Source organism: Henckelia pumila, chromosome 4, assembly GCF_033568475.1.
Source record: "Henckelia pumila isolate YLH828 chromosome 4, ASM3356847v2, whole genome shotgun sequence".
In the NCBI taxonomy this organism is placed as follows: domain Eukaryota; kingdom Viridiplantae; phylum Streptophyta; class Magnoliopsida; order Lamiales; family Gesneriaceae; genus Henckelia; species Henckelia pumila.
The window spans coordinates 6394506-6417499 of NC_133123.1; the positions used below are offsets into that span (position 1 = coordinate 6394506).

Genomic DNA, 22994 nt, shown 5'->3' on the forward strand with positions numbered 1-22994 from the left:
TATAATCGAAATTCATGAATTTGAATGCATTACATCAAAGCGCAACCTAAGATAAAACTATATGATTATGTTTTCATGCAAAGGGGATATCCGACGATTTCCTTAGAAAAATAAGGAAAATAGTTGTCCGTACAATTGCAGTAGTCATGAGACGGTTTCAAATGAGTTATAGTGTAATTAATTGGTCTACTCCATATGGTATCCCTCCTACCGACACAAATCAAATGAACATCATTCCTAGATACACTTTTATTAATTAATTTTTAATTAATTGATAAATCTTAAGAAAAAGCACGATTATACTATAACTTAATTTACAATAAAATCTAAAATTATTAGAAGAATTAGTCATTTTGCATGACTTTATCTTTTCACAGTCATTATATATATTTTTATTTATCAAAATGATATAAATTTTGTGACTTTTGATATTTTTTTTATTTACAAAAATGCCACTAAGTAAAATTGATGTGTTTTTACGTTTTATCGATGGTTTATTATGAAAACACTATATCTTTGTATATTTTAAATTTTAATTTTAACGTTTATTTTTTTGTCTTCTTTGCTTAAAAACATGACTTTATGCGTGCACGGGAATACTACTCTATTATTGGATCATTGGATGTATTATAAAAATTAATCATCGAAATACATGCGTTGCGTGTGTAATATAATCGTAAATCCGAAGCGACCACAAATGTATAGATTGAGAGAAAAATATTTACAAACTTACCTGTTCAGTATCTGAGCATGAGAATTTTGGGAAGAGAAACCATGAGTTGAGTAGAAAGAGAGAAAACATGGGGCAGTTTTCTTGAGACGTGAAGTAGAAGAAATGAATAAAATACTAAAGAAAATAGAAAATTAATTGTGAAGAAAAAAGGGTAAAATTAGAAGAAAATATGGTGTCCTTACACCATTATATAAAATAGTAAAAATATGAATTTTTTAAGTCGACAATAAGGATAATATATTAATTAAATATCGAATAATTTGAATTAAACAACTAGATAAGGATTTGCAAATATCGTGCTACATTTTTTGATAGAACGAAGATGTGAGAAATTTCTTATTATCCAATATATGAGATTTGAAACCTCACTCAATGTGATTTCCTTAAAAAACTAAAATACAAAATAGTCGCAACAGCATGTTATTGTCTGTTGAATATCTTATCGGAGAAAAGACATGTTGATTCACACACGCTAAATATTTTAGAAATTTCAAGAATCAATCTTCCCCTTCGTAAAAACTAATAAAAAACACAAGGCATATGATGCTTCTAGCCACAGTTCCAAAAAAAAAATGGGGAATAGTAGTTATAGATTCTTCTTTAATCCTTAATCTACGGAATTCAAATTACCGTAAAAAAAATGTTAATATCCAAATTTTAGTCAGATTCCTTAAACCATGGCATATTCCTAGTATAACACAATAGCAGACTCCTGATCATACACAAATATAGAAGAATTAGAATATGAGTCCTATTACAACAAAAAAAAATATCTTTCTCCTATAAAATTACCCAAAAAACAAACACAATCCGTGTCTAATCATCTTTCTTTTTTGTCTCTCGCGTTGCACGTTATTTCTTGAATTCTGCTTTTCTGTTTAGTTTTTGGCTTCTAGGATCGTCTTTTGTTTGTTCTTCGACCGATTTAAAGAACCATTTTTACCCGTGATTTGATTTGGTTAGCTAAAGCCTCCGAAAATCTCGTGTGCCTTTTGTTTATCTTTTTCCTAGAACTGTTGTGAAAGGTCTCGAACACTGAGGATAAGGGGAAAAAGAGAGAAAGAAAAGAAAAGGGCCACCTTTTTTCTGTTTTCTTTTTTTCTTTTACCAATATTTGGAGGGGTATTTATAGTGGGTTTGGGAGAGAAGAAAAATGAGCACGAAGCTAGAAAAAATGGCATCAATTGATGCACAGTTAAGGCTATTGGCACCTGCGAAGGTTTCAGAGGATGATAAGCTGGTGGAGTATGATGCTCTGCTTTTGGATCATTTTCTTGATATTCTTCAAGGCTTGCATGGGGAGGAGATCAGAGAGAAGGTGCGGAATTTTATTTATTTATTATTATTATTTTTTTCTAAATTTATTTTTTTCTTTTATTTTTCATGATTTTTCAATCGTGGGGTCTGCGCGAACTTGTGTTTTGACTGTGAAATCTTGTCTGATTTGGTGATGTTACTTTTTGATAATTTTATATATGTTTGACCTATTGGAATTCTATAGATGTGTATATGGACAATTCTATTTGACTTGTCGAGTTTATGCTTTTGGTTGTTGCTCTCTTTTGCTTAGCCCATGATTAGCCAAGATAGATTTATACTTCAAAACTAAAAGTTTTTAATTTTATAATCCAACATTCTTAAAGTTCTTGTGCCGTATGACAATTGAATCTGTTATAGAACTCACAGTTACAATGTTAAAATATGGACTAGGTCCAAGAATGTTACGAGATTTCTGCGGATTATATGGCGAAAAGTGATCCAATGAAACTTGAAGAACTAGGGAGAGTTCTAACTGGATTGGATGCTGGGGACTCTATTGTGCTGGCAAAATCTTTTGCTAACATGTTGAATTTAGCCAATCTTGCCGAGGAGGTTCAGATTGCATACAGACGCCGGATCAAGTTAAAAAAGAAGGACTTGTCTGCTGAGGCCTCGGCACCCACTGAATCAAACCTCGAAGAGACTATACAACGGCTTGTGGGACAACTGGGGAAGTCGCCTGAGGAAGTTTTCAATGCGTTGAAGAACCAAACTATAGATTTAGTGTTGACGGCGCATCCTACTCAGTCTGTCCGTAGATCTTTGCTTCAAAAACACGCGAGGTTTGTATTGTTCGGCTTTTTTTAATGTAACCAAGGCTTGTGAGATTGAATAGGACTTATCTTTAATCTACTTGTATATTTTCCAGGATTCGGAATTGTTTAACTCAGCTAAATGCCAAGGATATTACTCCCGACGATAAGCAGGAGCTTGATGAGGCCTTGCAAAGAGAGGTGTGCTTTCAGGATATTCATTGTCTTTTTGTTAGTCGATATCACTGATTTTTCTGTTTTTATCATTTTTGTTTCATTGTCACAACTGGTAAAACGAAGTTCAGATTTTCTTGGTAAATACTTATCATTGAGCTTATAAACAAATGTTTTTATAAGATTAATTAAAGTAAGGACATGCTGTGAAAATATATGAGATTGCCTTTTTGTTAACGATTTTTTTTTGGTCTATTATGCAATTTTCTTAATATATATCTGGTCCATGCAGATTCAAGCTGCATTTCGAACAGATGAAATTAGGAGAAATCCTCCGGCCCCCCAAGATGAGACGAGAGCAGGATTAAGTTACTTTCATGAAACGATTTGGAAGGGAGTGCCAAAATTCTTACGGCGTGTGGATACTGCTTTGAAAAATATCGGAATAAATGAACGTGTTCCCTACAATGCTCCTCTTATCCAGTTCTCTTCCTGGATGGGTGGGGATCGTGATGGTATTTCCTTCTTTAATTGCATTTTAATAGCTGTTGGGATACTTTTTTGCAACTTCTTTTGGTTGCTTGATAATTTGATAGAACAAGATTTTTTCATTTTGCAATATTTCTATCTCGATTTAATTATTTTATGCGATTGGAGCTGAGATGTGTTGTGTCTGATGGCAGGAAATCCAAGGGTAACTCCTGAAGTTACAAGAGATGTATGTTTGCTGGCTAGAATGATGGCTGCAAATTTGTACTTCTCGCAGATAGAGGATCTCATGTTCGAGGTAAGAAAGTGAATTTTTCTGGCATTCGGGATTTTCTTGCAAAATAGTCTTGCTTAGTAATGTATATATTCACTGGCAGCTTTCCATGTGGCGCTGCAACGAAGAACTCGGTGCACGCGCAGATAAACTGCAAAGATCATCAAAGAGAGATTCAAAACATTACATTGGTATGTGAAAATATGTTCAATTTTATTTTGAGTATCCTTAATTCCCGTGAATCAATTTTATCTGCTGTAGTACTCATTGTTGGTAGTGTCGTGATACAATCAGGGTGATCATTTGTCTTCATATGTTCCAAAAATGTCAAATTTTTATGTTATTTTTCTCATTTTGTTTCACTCCCCAATTTGTTGACAGAGTTTTGGAAAAAAATTCCACCAAATGAGCCGTATCGTGTTATCCTTGGTGATGTGAGGGACAAGCTCTATAATACGCGTGAACATGCTCGTCAATTACTATCAGATGGAACCTCTGATATTCATGTGGAATCAACCTTCACCAATGTTGAAGAGGTCTGTACATCTCGAACACTCTCTTTTGTCACTTTCTTCTTCTTGACTCGTAGTAAGTTCCGGGTACTGCACTAAAAAAGTTGCAGTTTCGCATGATGTAGAGTAGTCCATGAAATTCCATTAAATTCCCTGGAGTGAAACATGGGTGTAGTTTTTTGAAAAATGGAACTTCATTCTTGTTCTTTGTTGTATTTCCTTTTGGTATTTGATCTTGGTACGTGAATGAAATAACAAAACTTTTATCCTTGATTAGTTTCTGGAGCCTCTGGAGCTTTGCTATAGATCTCTTTGTGATAGTGGCGATCGACCGATTGCTGATGGGAGTCTTCTTGATTTTCTGAGACAAGTGTGCACATTTGGGCTTTCACTGGTTAGACTTGATATCAGGCAAGAGTCAGATAGGCACACGGATGTTTTAGATGCAATTACCACGCACCTACAAGTTGGATCCTACAAGGAATGGTTGGAGGAGAAAAGACAAGAATGGCTATTATCTGAACTTAGAAGCAAGCGGCCGTTGTTCGGGTATGATCTTCCCAAAACTGAGGAAATTGCTGATGTTTTGGAGACATTTAAAGTCATTGCTGAGCTCCCCCCTGATAATTTCGGTGCGTACATAATTTCAATGGCGACTGCCCCATCTGATGTGCTAGCTGTGGAGCTTTTGCAACATGCGTTGCATGTCCAAAACCCATTAAGGGTCGTTCCGTTGTTTGAAAAGCTTGCCGATCTTGAAGCTGCACCTGCTGCGATGGCTCGACTTTTCTCGATAGATTGGTACCGTAATAGGATCAAGGGGAAACAAGAAGTCATGATTGGATACTCGGACTCAGGAAAGGATGCAGGACGCCTTTCTGCAGCATGGCAACTATACAAGGCCCAAGAAGAACTTGTGAGCGTAGCCAAACAATATGGAGTGAAGCTCACCATGTTCCATGGAAGAGGTGGCACAGTTGGAAGAGGAGGAGGTCCGACACATCTTGCCATTTTGTCGCAGCCACCAGACACTATTAATGGATCTCTGCGTGTCACTGTTCAAGGGGAAGTAATCGAAAGATCATTTGCAGAGGAGCATTTATGTTTCCGGACTCTTCAACGTTTTACTGCAGCTACACTGGAGCACGGAATGCACGCCCCTATTGCGCCTAAGCCAGAATGGCGATCCCTCATGGAGGAGATGGCTGTCGTTGCCACAAAAGAGTATCGGTCTGTGGTTTTCCAAGAACCTCGATTCGTTGAATACTTTCGCCATGTGAGTATCTCGTTGCTTTGTCATATATCGTGTTCATCTTCTGTGAGTTGCCTTTTCCTTGTACTCTCTGATTCTTGTTTTCCTAATGATCTTTTGTTTCCATTTCTGAATATTACAGGCAACGCCTGAATTGGAGTATGGCAGGATGAACATCGGGAGCCGTCCATCAAAAAGAAAGCCTAGTGGTGGAATAGAGTCACTCCGAGCAATCCCATGGATATTTGCATGGACACAAACAAGATTTCATCTCCCAGTGTGGCTCGGGTTCGGGTCTGCGTTGAAGCACGTAATTGACAAGCACTCAAGGAATCTTCAAGTGCTTAAGGATATGTACAAAGAATGGCCTTTCTTCAGAGTGACTATCGATTTGATCGAAATGGTGCTGGCCAAGGGAGACCCAAGAATCGCCGCATTGTATGACAAACTCTTGGTTTCAGAAGATCTGTGGCCATTCGGGGAGCAGTTGCGTGCCAACTATGAAGCTACTAAACTCTTGATTCTTCAAGTAAGTCCCTTCAATTCACGTTTCTTCAACTATTAAGCATTATCTAGTAGCATTATGTCATTTGAAATGCATTTCTGATCTGCCAACTCGTTCATGTTCTCCTCAGGTTGCTGGGCATACCGAACTTCTTCAAGGAGACCCTTACTTGAGGCAACGACTGAGGCTTCGGGAGCCATACATCACTGTCCTCAATGTCTGCCAAATTTACACTCTGAAGCGAGTTCGCGACCCAAGTTACAACGTAGAAGTTGGCCGGCACCTGTCGAAAGAGATCACAGAGGTGAAAACAAGCAAGCCAGCTTCAGAATTAGTTAAGCTTAACCCAAAGAGCGAATACGCGCCAGGTTTGGAGGACACTCTCATCTTGACGATGAAAGGTATCGCAGCAGGATTGCAGAACACTGGTTAGAAGCACCGTGAACGACACGTATTAGCGTCCCTTGTATGTGATGTTAGGCTAGTTAATCATAGCAAACTATGTAGCTGATAAGAAGCGTATATGGAAGTTGAGACTTACATGTACTTGAAATTGTGAATTTTCAGTATTTCTAAGTTCTAGGTTTTAAAAATGTGTCTTTATAACTATTCGACATCAGTTGAGATAAATAAAACTATGTCACGCTGCGTTTGGTACCCAAGATTAAACAGGATTGTGGGTAAGTTTTCGCATTATCCTGTTTGGTAGCTTTTTTGTTAAATCAGCTTAATCTACCCAAAAAAGGAATAAGGTGTATTAAAGTATGTTAAATAAATCTCACTTTAGTATTACTCGTCTATTTTTGGTAAAAAAAAAAAACTTTAAACCATTATTTTCTTAAAAATCAAACCAAGAACAATACTATTTTTATTACAAATTACCAATTTTTTTTTATCGTATTTTTTATCATTCATTTACTAATTATTCAATAATCCTATCATTTGAACTAAACACTGCGTCGGTAATGATCTATCGAATACATTTTTAATTAAAAAAAATGATTTTTGACTCTTACTATAAAATAATGTTGTTGGTATTGTATTTGTCTCTCTTTTATATATAAAATATTATAGTGAATTTAAAGATAACCAGTTTTTTTTTCTGTGTCGTACTGAAAACTTTAGAGATGTGAAACAAAAGATTTTATTTTGGTTTTTCGTTAATGCTGTTGAGTTTATTGAATTAATTTTAAAGTGCAACAAACGTACGTAGACTACTCAAATAAATGTTTTATCGAGGTTAAATATTTTTTTTATTATTGAAAATATATGTTTATACCTTTTCTTGTAAACTTAATTATTATTTTAAGAAAAATAATGCTAGAGGTACAACATATATCGTGTACAACGATATTTACAATAAATATATCGTAAGATTTTATTATTATGTCGCAATATTTTACATTCAATTTATCATAGATTTTGATAAATGAAATTTTTGTATTGATTTTTTTGTGTTGTACAAATTGATATATAAATTTGGTTGTAGCATTGCACATTTTAAAAATACACAATCTAAAAGTATCCATGTCATAAGATGAGAAAAAAGAAGGTTAAAATAGCAAGAGACGGTATTTTATACATGGGTCGACCAGCCTAATAAAAAGCCTAGCCAAATATCATATGATGTGCCACTACCTATATACATGTATTAAAATATATTAGTACATATTGTAATGTTGTAATTTTTTATTTGTGCGTTAATATTGATTAAAACAATAATTTCGAAAAATAATGCTTTCGAATAACATAGCTATCAACAAAGAATACTAGAACCGCTACGAGTTCTTACGTCACAAAAAAATAAATAATAAATAAATAAATACTAGAACCCTTCGTACTCGACACTAGTTTTTTTTGAACTTGTGAGTTGTGATTGACTCATCTTACTTGATTATTGAACAATCAAAATTTAAGACGTACTGTACTTTGTTGTGAACTCTCAGAAACAAACTTCCAAACGTTGATAGGAACACTTATTTCATACATAATAATTACCATACCTAAAGATCAACCAAACTTACTAACGTCAACAACACATAACTCACCAAAACTTCAGAACACAAACCCGTCCACAGAAAACGATGAAATCATAGCATACTACTAGTACACAGCTTAATGACTCGAAAGTTACCAGTTTCAAGAAAAGTAGCCGCCCGGAACAGTGCATTTCTTAAGATCTAACAGCACCACGAACATGGAGAACACTTCGAAACCTTCAGTTGCTCGACTGACGAAGCTCCGGACGAACAAAGTCAGCATCTGGGGGTACTGAAATGTCCACTGTAGGTCGCAACGAGGCACATACTTCAATGGCTCCATGCACTGGATCTGACAGGAAGTTGCTAATGAGATCCTGATTGATGGGTGCCCCGTTGTCAACTGCAACCATTGCCTGCTGAGTAAGAATGTAATCGAATCTGGGTGCCCACTTCCTTGATCCCAGCCTTGCTGTGGTTGAGCAGTTGTCAACCATGAATGAAACCCCTCGAGCATGCATGAATGGGTTCAATGAATCCACGGCCTCGATCACACTCTCGTTTATGATCTCTGAGTAGGAGTGTCCCTTCTTCCTCAGAATCTCGATCTGGAATTAACACAAAGCAAAGTCAAGAAACTCATTATTTACGGAGTCAATCAACATATATGTTGTTCTTGCACAAAAAGCAGCAACCAATTTTGCTGGATCGATAAGTTAAATACGAGTGAAGTTCCCAAAAGAAAAAAATAACACACACACACAAACCTGTGCCATCATCAATGCAACAAAGACACCTGCGGTGAAAGGATACAGGGGTCCCAAGTCTCCTGGTGGACGAACGGCTCGTACACGTTCACCAACTTTCCACATACGTGTTTGGTCAATCTTGCCCATTGGGAAAGAGGGTAAACCATCCTTCTCCTGTGAGATATAGAGATATACGTAAACGTTAGGAACAGAAATGCAAATGATAATTGCACTTTGTCATAGCAGATGCTAGACCAACATACATAGAATCGCCGCCCAGCCAAGACAACACTCCTTATCTCACTGCCACTGGCTACGTCTTCATAGCACTCGTACAAGATGTCCATGCAGGGATAAAATGAGGCACTGTACGCACGCTCAAAGTCTCTTTTGTCATCTTCACTCAATGAATTGTAGACAGCTAGCATGCCCTGTGACAAGACACATTATCTAAATTCAAATGGCAGAAAACGAACAAAAATTCCAAGAAAATGGAACAGTCCATGGAGGCTGTAAACCTAAAATCAAACTGGAAAAAATTGGAAGGGTATAGTACAAAAGAACCTATATGTCCTTAACCTGACCTTTGTTGATATGGTCCTAGACACAGTTCCAGTAATGCACTCCACTGTATTCTTGTAAGCAAGATCCTCACTCATCCCATTCTCGGTGTAACGTCTGAACAAGGTTTCCACAACACCATGCACAGCACCAAGTAAAATGCCTATCAATCAAACGATTAAATCAGGAATCATTAAGTCTCACAGGAATTAATCAAGACAATCATACAGTGGCATGGTGAAAGGTTAAATCCTCTGACCTCGCTCCCCAAAAATGTCACTCTTGTACTCCTGCTCCAGCGTCGTTGCGAAAGTAAAAGGCGAACCAAGGGCAATAGACCATCCAAGGGCAACATCTGTAGCTCTTCCATCCACATCCTTCAGAAGCAAAGGTCATCAGCATCCACAAAACAAGAAATGAAAACCAAAACATGCCAGAAACCCACCAGTCCACACCCAAAAAACAGAGAGATGTACACACCTGGTGGACAGCGAAACTTGAATTTATACCAGCACCATTAATTTCCTTCCCTTGCACATACAACCTCCTGACAGAGGGTCCCATTCCCTTGGGGCACACAGCTATCACGCTAATGTTTTTAGGAAAATCAAGGCCCATTGACTGCAAATGACCCAAAAGGAATCCATGGGAAAGTCCAAGTATGCTTTTTGGTTTCATGTGGGAGAGCACTTTCTCATAATTATCAGCCTGCCATGAGAATGAAAAAGGAATGCAAAATCTCATATCAAACAAAGGATAAGTAGCAGAAAACATCTCGATTTATAATTTGTGTTGAAACAAAGTATTTCTAAGCTATCACAATGATGCCAGATGGATATTTCACTTTTTTCGCCTATGTTGTATGCGTAAGAATTCTTCTTGCACCACATAAATCAGTCATGTGCCTAAAGTTGCTTTAATACATTGAAGGTGAATATGCACAGAACTACGGAGCACAAAACCAAACCCTGACGTAAGAAAGAAAGGTCATTCAATACCTGGGCAGCATCTGATATCAATAGGAGCACCAAATCACTTCCAGACACAGTCTCCCAAATGTCTCCTAAGGTTCCATTTTCTTCAGTGAATCCAGCAGCACGGGCCTCATCAAATGAACGAGAACCCTTCCTTAATCCAATCTGCAAACAAACCCAATTAATATATCATACAAGACAAAAGTTCTAGTCTTTATTCATAAGCAATAATTACGAAAACGATAAAGATGCTACCTTGACCACTATATCGGACTTCACATCAGCAAGGGAATCTCTTAGATTCTGAGCTTGAGCTGGTCCCTGGAGAAATTGAAAGAACTACCATCGTAAGAACATAGAAGAAACCAAACCAACTATATAATTGAGTTGGCAGTCAGAAGACGATCTGAACTAAAATACTTATGTTACAGAAATGCAACCAATAAATCCCTATTACAACAGTAGCAAAGCAGTGTACCTGTGAACCCCAACCAATCACTCCAATCTGTTTTATACCCTTGAATGCATCCGGCAACAACTTGAACAAATTTCTCCCTCCTCTGACAATGTACTACGTATTGAAATGGACAATGTCAAACTAGCTTCACCAAACACATACTCAAGTTATGCTGTAAATAAATCTAAAATATTGAACCTTGCTACATCATAATACATATTTAAAGTAATCTAAAACACCGGAAAAACAACAAAAAACTTAGCAGGTACGCCAATAAAAAAAATTGAAGGCTAATCAGCTAATATCATGATTTTTCTCGGGTTTTTATGCCGTTAAAACTTTTGCCAAGGTTGGTGCAATTAGCGAACAACTTTGTAAAGATAAACAGCAAATGAAAAATAAATAAATAACACCATAGTCGATGACTCAATATATATGTAAATAAGGATAAATTATACCAAAAATATGATTTAATTCATCTAAAAGAAAAGCAAAGTCTTCTCACACCTCGAAAACCTTCCACCACGTTTCACAATCTTTTGAAAGCAGAAAGAGCAAACACGTAAACAAAAATTACATCAAAAAGAAAAATCCAAAACCCATTGTTAAGGTAATTTATACTTTTCGACACACAAACCTCATCGTGACCAGCGAGGTTGATTTTCTCCTTGGTGAAAACTGAGGAGTCGAAATCGAGAGAAGCAGGGGTTTTGAGGGGGGAAACCGAGACCATCCGAGCCGACATAGCCGATCCGGCGGCTGAAGCCTCGCCTACGGAAGCGGCGGCGGCGGCTCGGAGTGGCTTGAGGGACGGGGATGACGATGAAAGGAAGCTCAAGGACGTAGACGATAGCTTGGATGGCCCATTCGGAGATCCGTAGGGAGAGGAGGAGGAGGAGGAGGTGGTGGTTGTGGTGGTGGAAAAGCAGGTAGACGCCGCCGCCGCCATGAGTCACCGAGTTCAGAGTATACGGAGAGAACAGAAGAAGAAAAAAGGGCCACTGAAATGTGATATTGTTAAGCTGCCTATTTTAACCTATCTCTGATCCTTCCATTTTCGCCTTCTGAATTTTATTTTATTTTCTATATTCTTTATTTAATTATACTTTAAATCAGATTATCTTTTTTATTTATTTTCGGATTCGATTATCTTTTTTATTTATATAATAATTTTGGGTTTTTATAATTATCTTTTTTATTTACGTAATTTTGGGTTTTTTTATTTAATTTCTGATTTTATTATCTTTATAATATTTTACGAAATAATAGAAATGAAAATGTAAAAATTTAAATGATACAGCTATGAATGATTTTGATGTTTAGAGAGGTTGGTGGAATTTTAATGCTTTGGGTAGGCTGAGGCTGAGGCTATTTAAATCTGTTTTTTGTTTTTGTTTTTCGTTTTCCACAATAAACATACGAAAAAGGAAATGCAAACATATCTGAAAACACTTATTTCTTAAAGAGCGATAAATAAGAATAGGATCACCGAATTCATGGTTTTAGCAAAACATTTCTCTCTTTTACTTTAGTTCAAATAAAAATACACTTTTTTATATCTCATGTATCTTTTTGCTGCGTAAAATGATTTTTTTTTAAAAAAAATAATTTGATTTAAAAGATATTACGCAAATATGAGATTAATTAAGTTAACTGTAAAAATATCAGAATAATTTAGAGTACTGATAGCAGTTATTGGATGGAAATGGAAGACTCGATTGTAAATTGTAGCCTGTAGGCGCCAAACCAAGGAACTCGATTTTAATAATCTATATTATATTATTAAACTTGAGATAATTTACTGTCATTATTCGTCATCATCATGTCAAATTTATCATAAATCAATTTAATATTTTTTTGATAACTCTTTAATTAAGAAAATGTTATATTCTTTTAATGGATATTTATATATGGTAATGTCATTTTTTGTATTTTTATTTAATCTTTTTTTTATTTTCATTAAAAAAATGATTTATATAAAGACGCGTACATCTAAGTACTAGTTTATTATAATACCCATGTAATCTGGTTTCATTTAATTTTTATTTAATCTTTTGTTAAGTAAGATAAGGGAGTGTTTGCAATAGATTGTGCTTTTGTAGAAGTAATTAATTTATAGATTATAAAAAAGTTAAGAAAAATCAAAAGTTGATAGTGTTTGAAAACAAATGTGAAAATCTAAAAATCAAATTTTGGTAGTGTTTGATAAATAAGTTATTAGAGTGATTTTAACAATGACTTTCTTATTATAATTACTTTTGGAAAATCATAATCACCACATGACTAGCTTTTATATTTCAATTAAGTTAAATATAAGCTAACACATAATCTAGGTTTAAAAAACACATAAAAATATTTTTTTTAAGTCAAAAACTAATAAACATTTTTTTTTAGTGACTGCAAAAACTTTTTAAGATAAAATTGATAGTTGATGGACAGGGACTAGGGAGTAAAATTGGGCTTGGGGCAGAAAATGATGGTGGTTACTGGTTACAAGTGGCTTTCTAACAAGACGTCTAATTGTCCAAATCCAGCAGCTATCCATTACATCTTTATAATGGGCTTTCCCCAAAATGCTCATTTGTCGACTACATAATAAAATGCGAGTTACCTAAAAAGCTACGTATTTATATATTTATATTACTAGTAAAAGTTACGTGTGTTGCACGTGAGAATATTTTTTATTATCGATAAATATTGTTGAATAAATGAGTTGCGATGAGAAGAGATAAATATGCAATTAGTTAATAATCTTCATGATATTTTAGTAAATATTAAATTCAATGTAATATGATATTTACAACATTTTTTATAAAATGAGTATGAAGAATCTTTGTTTAAAAATTTTATATATTACAAATCTAATTAAATTTATAGACGTTATTGTAAATAATGGTTGTAACAAATACTATAATTTTGTATAAATTAGACATTGAGAAAAATATATAATTTGATTTCAAGAAATATTTAATAAATAAAATTTAATAAAAAAATATAACAAAAAATACATAGTGTTGAAAAATTATTTTACCACTACTGATTTTGAGAAAATAATAATAATACATATAATGCATTCTAAACTTTAAATTAAATTACAACGTTTTTTTCTTTCTTCACATAACCATTTTTTCTTCTTTCACGATTTTTTCGTTTGTCATCCATAATTTATTCTTAAAAAAATAATTTTCTCATCTTCTTCGATAATAATTCTTGTGATCATGTTTTTTCTATCAATTATTTTTATTTTTATATCTTTATTATTTGATTCTTTTGTTGGATCATGCTGAAATAATTCTTTGCAAGGCTATAAATAATTTCATTGTCTCCAACCTCCATTCTTGTGTTATTATCTTCGATTATTTGTAAGTCAATATCGTTAATAATCAATGTGTTATTGGACGGTTTTTCTATTTTTAATTTCATGCTAAGTTGTTCGAAATATACTATTGCAATAATTTTTGTTGCTAAATTTTTGCTTGAATTTTGAATGTTTTTTATTTAAAATGTTAACATTTCTTCTTGTATTTCAACCGTCTTATTCATTTTGAGAATAAATGTATATTTTTTTTATTTAGTGTCTCTAAAATCTTGTAATATATTGAAGTGATGTTGTCCTATAAATAAAGAAGATTTTATTAATAATTTGTAACAATATACAGGACCGAGCGCTTGCTGCTTTACCAAAAGTTATAACTGGCGGTAATAGTGCAACTCAAATCTTTTAAACCGCACATCAGTCAAGCGTCATGATTCGATTGTTTTACCCAGCAAAGACAATTATTGCACTCAACAATCTTCATTGAACTCCTTGTAATCAATGAGAATCAAACTCATAACCTTAGCTCTGATACCAATTGTAGGACCGATCGCTTATCACTTTATCAAAGCTTATAATTTCAATGTTCATCACTTACAGTCATCGTTAATTCGTTATTCTATAGCTATATATATTAACAGTTTAAAATAATATATTATCAACAACTCGTGTTAGCCTATAAATATAATGTTTAATATAGTTTTATTTTTGGCTCAATATTGATATTGATTCTTATGCAATTATTAACTCGAGTTTTCATCATTTGGTTGATTAATATTGAGCAAATATGACATGTTTGGTACCATGTATTTGTTTTATTTTCTTTCTTATGTATGTATGCTCTGAATCGATATGATTTATTATGTATTTGCTAATAAGTGAGATATGTTAATCAAATTAAATAAAATATTCATTTTGCATGTTCTAATTTATGTGTTAATTACTTGTTTTACTCGAATATTGATTTATGTTTATATAATAATAATAATAATAATAATAATAATAATATATAATGCATTCTAAACCCTAATTTAAATTATTAATAAATATTTTTTCCTCTATATGTTGAATTTTTATCTCTTTCACAATTTTTTTTTCAATTTATCATGCATTATTTTTCTCTATGAAAGTTAATATTCATATCATATTTATTAATAGAAATTTATATAGTGGGTCTAGCCAAACACGAAAACCCATCCGAACCTGTTTGTGAATACGTTTGGGCGAGTCTAAACTCGTCTCTTCGGGGCGGGTTTAATACAAAGCTAAGTTTAGACCCGTTCCATTATCATTCATTTATTAAAGTGTTGTCGTTCTTTAAATAAAATATATTTTATAATAATTGGTAATATATATACTATTTGAAAGAAAAACTATTACATGTTTAGTTATTGAATCAATATAATATTTAACACTGCAACTAATAAAAAAATTTGCAATATTTTTGAACAATATAACCCCACGAGTTTCAATATTTCTATCATTATGATCATCATTATTTTATATATATATATATATATATATATATGAGTTATTGATGATGTCTTATTCTAAACTGTTAATATAGATATATATATATATATATATATATATATATATATATATTAACAGTTTAGAATAAGACATCATCAATAACTCATGTAAGCTTATAAATATAGTATTTAATATAGTTTTATTTTGTCACAATGTTGATATTGAAACATATGCAATTATTACAGTTAGTACTTTCTATTGTTTTCTTGATTAATCTTGAGCAATTATAGTTTGTTTCGTATCTTGAATTCGTCTTATTTTCTAACTCATGTATGTATGCTTTCAAGCAATGTTATTTAGTTTGTATTTGTTAATAAGTGAGATAAGTTAATTAAATTAATTATTTATTTTGTAATTTCTTATATTTTGTGTTGATTATTTATTTTGTGTCTATTGATTTATGGAAAACAAATGTAATATGGATAATGCATTCTAAACCTTAATTTAAATTATTGCGCAATTATTTTTTCCGTTTATATTTTGAATTTTTCTCTCACTTTTTTTTTTTATATTTACCATAGGATTTTTATTTCTCTATGAAAGAATCAATTATTAACTTGAGTTCCCATCATTTGGTTGATTAATATTGAGCAAGTATTATGTTTGGTACCATGCATTTTTTTAATTTTATTTCTTATGTGTGTATGCTCTGAATCGATATGATTTATTATGCATTTGCTAATAAGTGAGATATATTAATCAAATTAAAATAAAATATTTATTTTGTAATGTTTTAATTTATGTGTTAATTACTTGTTTTACGAGTATTGATTTACGTAATAATAATAATAATAATAATAATAATAATAATAATAATGTGTTCTAAAACTTAATTTAAATTATTAATAAATATTTTTTCCTCTATATGTTGAATTTTTTTTATCTATTTCACGATTTTTTTTCTATTTATCATGCACTATTTTTTTTCTATGAAAAAATCAATATTCTTATCATCTTTATTAATATCAATTTCTATGGTTTGGCTCGGACCTGTTTGTGAACACGTTTGGGCGAGTCTAAACTCGTCTCTCCGGGACAGGTTTAATACAAGACTAAGTTTAGATCTGATCCATATCATCATTTTATTGAAGTGTTGTCGTTCTTTAAATAAAGTATATTTTATAATAATTAATAATATATATCATATTTGAAAGAAAAATTATTACATGTTTAGTTATGGAATCAATATATATATTCTTTAACATTGCAACTAATAAAAAAAATTTACAATATTTTCGAACAATGTAACCCTCGAGTTTCAACATTTTTATCATTTATGGTCATCATTATTTTATATCTACATTAACAGTTTAGAATAAGACATTATCGATAACTCATATAAGCTTATAAATATAGTATTTAATGTAGTTTTACCTTGTCACAATGTTGATATTGAAACCTATGAAATTATTACAGCTAGTTTTTATATTATTTTCTTGATTATTCTTGAGCAATTATGGTCTATTTTTTTATCATGAATTCGTCTTATTTTCTAACTCATGTATGTATTATTTCAAAATATTATTTATTTTTTATTTGTTAATAAGTGAGATAAATTAATTAAATTAAATATTTATTTTATAATTTCTTACCTTATGTGTTGATTATTTATTTTGTGACTATTGATTTATGAAAAACACATGTAATATAGATAATGCATTCTAAATCTTAATTTAAATTATTGCGCAATTATTTTTTTCTTTTATATTTTGAATTTTTTTCTCTCACTTTTTTTTTCCATTTACCATCCATTTTTACTTCTCTATGAAAGAATCAATATACACATCATATTAATAGAATTTTTGTAATTATGTCTTTTTCCATCAATCATTTACATTTTTATATCGTTATTATTTTTTTTTCGTTGGACATAATTTTTTTTATTACTAAAAATTTTTAGTTACAAAAATAACAATAATTTCATCGTTCCCAACTACATTCTGATATGTATAGTCTTATATTACTTGTATGTCAATATCTTTAATGATTGATGTAATTTTTGGACATCCTCTTTTTCTTTTAATTTATTGTTTTTCAAATTTTAATTATCTCATTTTGCTTTCAATATTTTTGTTGCTGAAATTTTTGATTGAATTTTAAATGTCATTAATTAAAAACGTTTACATTTCATCTTTTAATTCAATTTTTTTTTTCTATTTTGAGAGTGAATGCATGTTCTTATTTAATTTGATATATTTAATATTCCTTAATTAATTGCAAGACTATCTCATAATTTTTTTTAATGGTTTTAGCTTTTATGAGGAGGAAAATTAGTTAACTTTTTTTTTAATTTCAACTTATATATATATATATATCTATCTGTGTGTGTGTGTTGGTGTGTTTTTTATTTATTATTTTAGATTAAAACTTGAGTCTACTTGAATTGATTTATTTCAACATGAGTGTGTAATTTAATTAACATATATATATATATATATAATAAAGTATTTTGGCATTTCAATTTTTTTGAAAACTGAATCCTTATCTAATGCACACACTTTGAATTTTGACCTTATCATAAAGAAAATAAAAAATAAAGTATTTTGGTATTTTAATTTTTTTGAAAACTAAATCCTTATCTAATATGCACACACTTTGTCAATTTTGACCTTATCATAATAATCAATTTTACATATAATATATACTTTGTCAATTTTGACCTTATCATAATAATTAATTTTACATATAATATAAATATTGATTTACGTTTATGCTCTAACTAAAATGTTGTTTTTACTTTTATAACCCTATATATTTTTATATGGTTTTTCTTATAGTATAAATAAAAGGACAAAGTTGTTATTTTACAATTGTAAAACTTTGACCTTTTATTCACACTTTTATAATAGAAGAGAAGATAGAAGATATATATATATATATATATATATATAATATAATATAATATAATAATTAATAATATAATATAAAATCCGAAAAAAAATTCTCAAAAAAATTTACATTTGTTGCAACTTACGGTGAAATACAAACTTATTAGAAAATTATAAAATATTTAAAAATTTGTTTTAAGGATAAATATGTGTTTGAACTACTATTCTATAAAAAACATTTTAATATTTTAAAATTAGTGTTGTTCATCCTTGTTTTTCATATTTCTATTTTAAAAACATCTAAAAACACCTCTCAAGTGTTCTTTGAAAAAATATTTTACAAAAATTTTATTCAAACACATATTTTAAGTTTTTTCACTTATAAAACATTAAAAACGTTTCTAAATTACATGTTCAAACGGAACCTAATAATTATTTGGTTGGTTTTTTTTTAACGAATCCATTTTATCGATCGTCTCCATGATCACGTGGTGTTAAAATTTGTAAAATAAACCCACGTACCCCCTCCTATTACAGTCCACATCCAAAATGAGTCCATCCATATTGCATAAACACCCTTTGCTTTACCCAAAAAAAATAAAAATCATTAATTGTTTCATTCACAAAAATCATACTAGATATAACATTGATTTATCACTCATTCAATTATCTCATTTTACGAACCAAATGTGGCCTAAAAATTTATTCGTTCATCATACTGAATGAAAAATTTATACGATGACAAATTATAATTATCGATACTTGGCCAATGTATATTACTCACGCATCTTAGAAGTAGTCAGTTTTGTTTTATATATATATATATATATATATATATATACACACGATGAAATCATCATGCATACTTGAACCTAATTTGTGAGCATAGAACCCGACATGTCACATTTCAATCTATATATTTTAAAATACGTAAATAATCAACTTCGAGGTTGACTCTTTTTTGCCATATAGTATTTGGTTAGGTAATTTATAGGTTTTCTTGTCCTCCGTATAATAATTAATCTCCATTTGGAAATATATGAATTAATCGACTTACGGGGTGGGGTTTCTTAGTACCTATTTGTGAGTAATATAATATATATTTAGTTGAGAGAAAATAGCTTCTTTTTTTTTATTAACTTTTTGCAATATTGGTTTCCGTCTATAAAGTTTTTAATTCGATTTTGATAAATTATTTATAAAATTTCTACTATTTTGGTTCAAACTGACATGACATAAAAAAAATAACATAAGAATCATTGACTTGTCAAATGACACGTTAGAAAGTGAGACCAAAATAATCGATAACTAAAAGTTAATGTATTAAAATCAAACACTGAAAATTTCATGGATCATACCCTAAAATAAGATATATTAACAACAACAAAAATTTCTCGATTGGTTAGACATATATATATATATATATATATATATATCAACACGGCGTGAAAGAAATTTATGATATATATATAACGTCCTATTTGTTTGCATATATATATATATATTATAGTTTGATATAATAGTTTTTTCCTATGGATATTTCATGAACACTTTTGAGATGTTTGCGCGAACATGTAGAAATAATTTAAATTTGAGGTGAAGTTCCACGAAATGTTCACATGAATATCTAACGGTTAGCCTAATTCATCTAGTTATACTCAGATAATATAACTCCATGTACACACAAATATATGTATATTTATATATATCAGTTTGAATGATGCCAAGTCAAATTATTGCAATGAGCATACTGTCCAATTAAACTTCAAGTCAATTGGAATCCTATGTGAGATGAGGTCACATTCACTAGTAAGTAGTAATCAATAAATTAAATTGGCAAATTATTTCGGATAGACGTCCGATTGACGAAGAGGAGTCAGCTGATTAATCATTTGTTAAATGAGTGCAGTTGACCATTTGGCTGTCTATCTTCTTTATATCAACTCATTTTAATTCAACGAGGGATTCCAATTTCCAAATCGAACGAATTCGGCCATTTGAACTACTTTGTTTTAAACTTGAAATGAAATTAGAATAATTTTAAAATTACTACCTAAACAATATTCATATGAATATAAAAAAAGAAAATTGTTATGCTGAGTGTAACGCAGCTAGAATGTATATTTCACAAGACTCGTAAAGCAATAAAAACAGCGGAAATTATTCTGGAAATTATATTTTTAATAAAAATATATTTGCATGAAATATATTTCATGCAAATTAAATATTATATAAATTTGGTATAGGGAGGGGTAATAGAAAATGACAGGTTCGAACAAGACGGCTTTGTATATTGATTGTTCTGGTGAAGTTGAATTTGGAGTTGGTAAAGAAATTACTGTATTTCTTGAAAGTTGATGAGCTGCCTAACTTTTGAAGAGAAATCCTTTAAATAGTTTGTATGCGCGCAAGCTTTTCTCCCAAGAACATGGCCTACAAGGACTCCAAAGGGCGCATAGAGTTAATGCAGCCTTCAAAAAGTAGCAGTCTGCGGGGACCCAAGTAAGGGATTCTAGTTGACATTTGAGTGGAAAATTTGCATCCATCATCTGTATTATTGTGCTTTTATAACGAAATCTTCGATTTGGTTTCCAAAAGATTTCGCCAGTATCCGATTTTATGAACAAAAGATCCAGCACAATTACCACGACTGATATGTATATAGTCGCGCTCCACTCGCCGACACACTTCTCATATCTATCATTGGTTTGTCCCATCAGGGAATTGAATTTGTAGAAGAGGACAAGCTCGGAAATCCCATTTCATGAATTCTCACCTCTTGTAATCTGGCCCAAGATTCCTTTTTTTACCTTTGCCTCGCAAACGGCTGTGATTTTTGATTAATTAATAAAAACGATGGATTTTTGCGACAACTTTGATGGTTTTTCTGACAGCTGTTTTGGGTTTCAAGAGTTTTCAAAAGAGGGGTCATCATTGGCTTTGGATGGTAAAAGAGGAGAGCTTGTGAAGGCTCTGGTTAAGCCTGGACGAAAGGTGAACGGTGCGGAGAAGGCATTGTTAGCTTTGAGGAACCATAGTGACGCTGAAAGGAGGAGAAGGGAAAGAATAAATGGTCATTTGTCCACTCTAAGGGGTTTAATTCCTGGCACAGCTAAGGTACATCAATTCTATATTCTTCCATTTTGATTTTTATTTGTGAAGTTTTCATTTATGTAGTTGTTTATCACTTCAACATATTATCAGCAGACCTCTTTGTAAGGAATTTATAGCTTCAAGGAGCTGGAGTTTTTGTGGTTAATATCAGTATTATCTCACAAATGTTGCCTAAGAACATTTTAAAAGTCACCGTATATTAAGAGAGTGTTTTGCACTTGTTGATATCATGATAGGCTGATAGGATTGAGAGAGAGCAGGTATCTACTTGTTATCATAATGAGATTACATATTCATGAACTATGGATGTCAAACATAAAAAAGGAGGAATATGCTATGTTCTTTTGTTTTATGAGGCGAAAGAGATGGAGGAAGGGATTAAAAGGCATGATGATCTAAATCATTCACCATTTTCAACTTTCAAACACACCCTTCTTTATCTTTTTCAAAATTTTTGATTTGCTTATTTCGTTTATATTTATATGATCAGTTCAATAGAATATTATTTTGTTGAATTGGTTCGATCATTTGCGCTTTCTTTGGCAGATGGACAAAGCAGCATTACTTGCCGAAGTAATCAATCGAGTAAAGGAACTAAGAGACCATGTAACTGAAGTTACCAAAGGTACGCTCGTGCCAACAGACATGGATGAATTGAAAGTAGAGCAAGAAGGCGAGAACGATGAAAATTCCTTTTCTATCCGAGCATCCCTATGTTGTGATTTCAAAACTGAGCTTCTCTCCGACATAAAAGAAGCCATTGAAGCTCTCCCTTTAAAAACAGTAAGAGCAGAGATTGCTACCTTGGGAAGTAGAATGGTGAATGTCTTTGTGATTTCTGGATGCGACGCTGATGAGGAAGGATCCCAATTTCTTGTCGATTCTGTTCGCAAGGCTTTGAGGTCTGTGCTTGATAAATTTTATGCATCAGAAGAATTCGCAACAAACAATACTATGTCTGGTAAAAGGAGGAGAGTTTCATTGTTCAGTTCTTTGAACTCAACTTCTTACGGAGATATATGGTGATATGATGGTTTTAATATAGGTTCTTCTGTTCGTTTTTTTTTTTTAAATTATGCTTTGGTGAAATAGTTGGGAATTTGTAATCTGCTGGCATAAGCCTTGGCATGCATATCTTCTGCTTTTTTGTGGAAAGGGATGTGCATGCCTCGTCTTATGCCTACTTTTATAGTGATATATATGTTGCACTCTGTAAGTATTTCTTGTTTTTAAATGTCATCTTTATAGTGAATTCTGCTGATGCTAATGTCGAGCTCTTTTTCCTGCTGTGCTTTATATAACGTTGTTTTTTGATCAAAACGGTGTAACCCAAGCGAGGAAGCCTGAATCCACTAGATTGAAGTAACCTGCCAAAATAGATCATATACGTCCATCCTCGTTCTTGTCGAGTGTTGTTGGCTTGTGATGTGTAATGTAGAAGTAGTTGGAAAATCTTTAAAATTTGTTCTTTT

The 22994-nt window shown here is 31.9% G+C and overlaps 3 protein-coding genes across 4 annotated transcripts; 2 read left to right on the plus strand and 1 right to left on the minus strand.

The window, feature by feature from the left end:
- Nucleotides 1-1308: 1308 nt before the first annotated feature.
- LOC140894316 (phosphoenolpyruvate carboxylase 1-like) lies at nucleotides 1309-6667 on the plus strand. 2 transcript variants are annotated; one of them, XM_073302793.1, is made up of 11 exons: nucleotides 1309-1801; nucleotides 1839-2051; nucleotides 2444-2835; nucleotides 2922-3006; nucleotides 3272-3494; nucleotides 3663-3766; nucleotides 3846-3933; nucleotides 4124-4278; nucleotides 4532-5530; nucleotides 5649-6035; nucleotides 6142-6667. In XM_073302793.1, the coding sequence occupies exons 2-11, from the start codon at nucleotides 1887-1889 to the stop codon at nucleotides 6442-6444; spliced, it is 2901 nt and encodes a 966-aa protein (XP_073158894.1). In that variant the 5' UTR covers nucleotides 1309-1801; nucleotides 1839-1886; the 3' UTR covers nucleotides 6445-6667. The 2 variants fall into 2 exon arrangements, with proteins under 2 accessions (XP_073158894.1, XP_073158893.1); XM_073302792.1 differs by having other exon boundaries at nucleotides 1309-2051.
- Nucleotides 6668-7922: 1255 nt separating this feature from the next.
- On the minus strand, nucleotides 7923-11739 carry LOC140860156 (ketol-acid reductoisomerase, chloroplastic). Its single transcript, XM_073262994.1, has 10 exons — nucleotides 11369-11739; nucleotides 10753-10845; nucleotides 10530-10595; nucleotides 10299-10439; nucleotides 9781-10008; nucleotides 9560-9677; nucleotides 9324-9463; nucleotides 9003-9170; nucleotides 8758-8913; nucleotides 7923-8598 (listed from the first exon to the last, which is right to left on the minus strand). The coding sequence occupies exons 1-10, from the start codon at nucleotides 11678-11680 to the stop codon at nucleotides 8230-8232; spliced, it is 1791 nt and encodes a 596-aa protein (XP_073119095.1). The 5' UTR covers nucleotides 11681-11739; the 3' UTR covers nucleotides 7923-8229.
- Nucleotides 11740-20864: 9125 nt separating this feature from the next.
- Nucleotides 20865-22723, plus strand: LOC140867235 (transcription factor bHLH30-like). The gene is made up of 2 exons (XM_073272310.1): nucleotides 20865-21525; nucleotides 22069-22723. The coding sequence occupies exons 1-2, from the start codon at nucleotides 21265-21267 to the stop codon at nucleotides 22546-22548; spliced, it is 741 nt and encodes a 246-aa protein (XP_073128411.1). The 5' UTR covers nucleotides 20865-21264; the 3' UTR covers nucleotides 22549-22723.
- The last annotated feature ends 271 nt before the right edge of the window (nucleotides 22724-22994 follow it).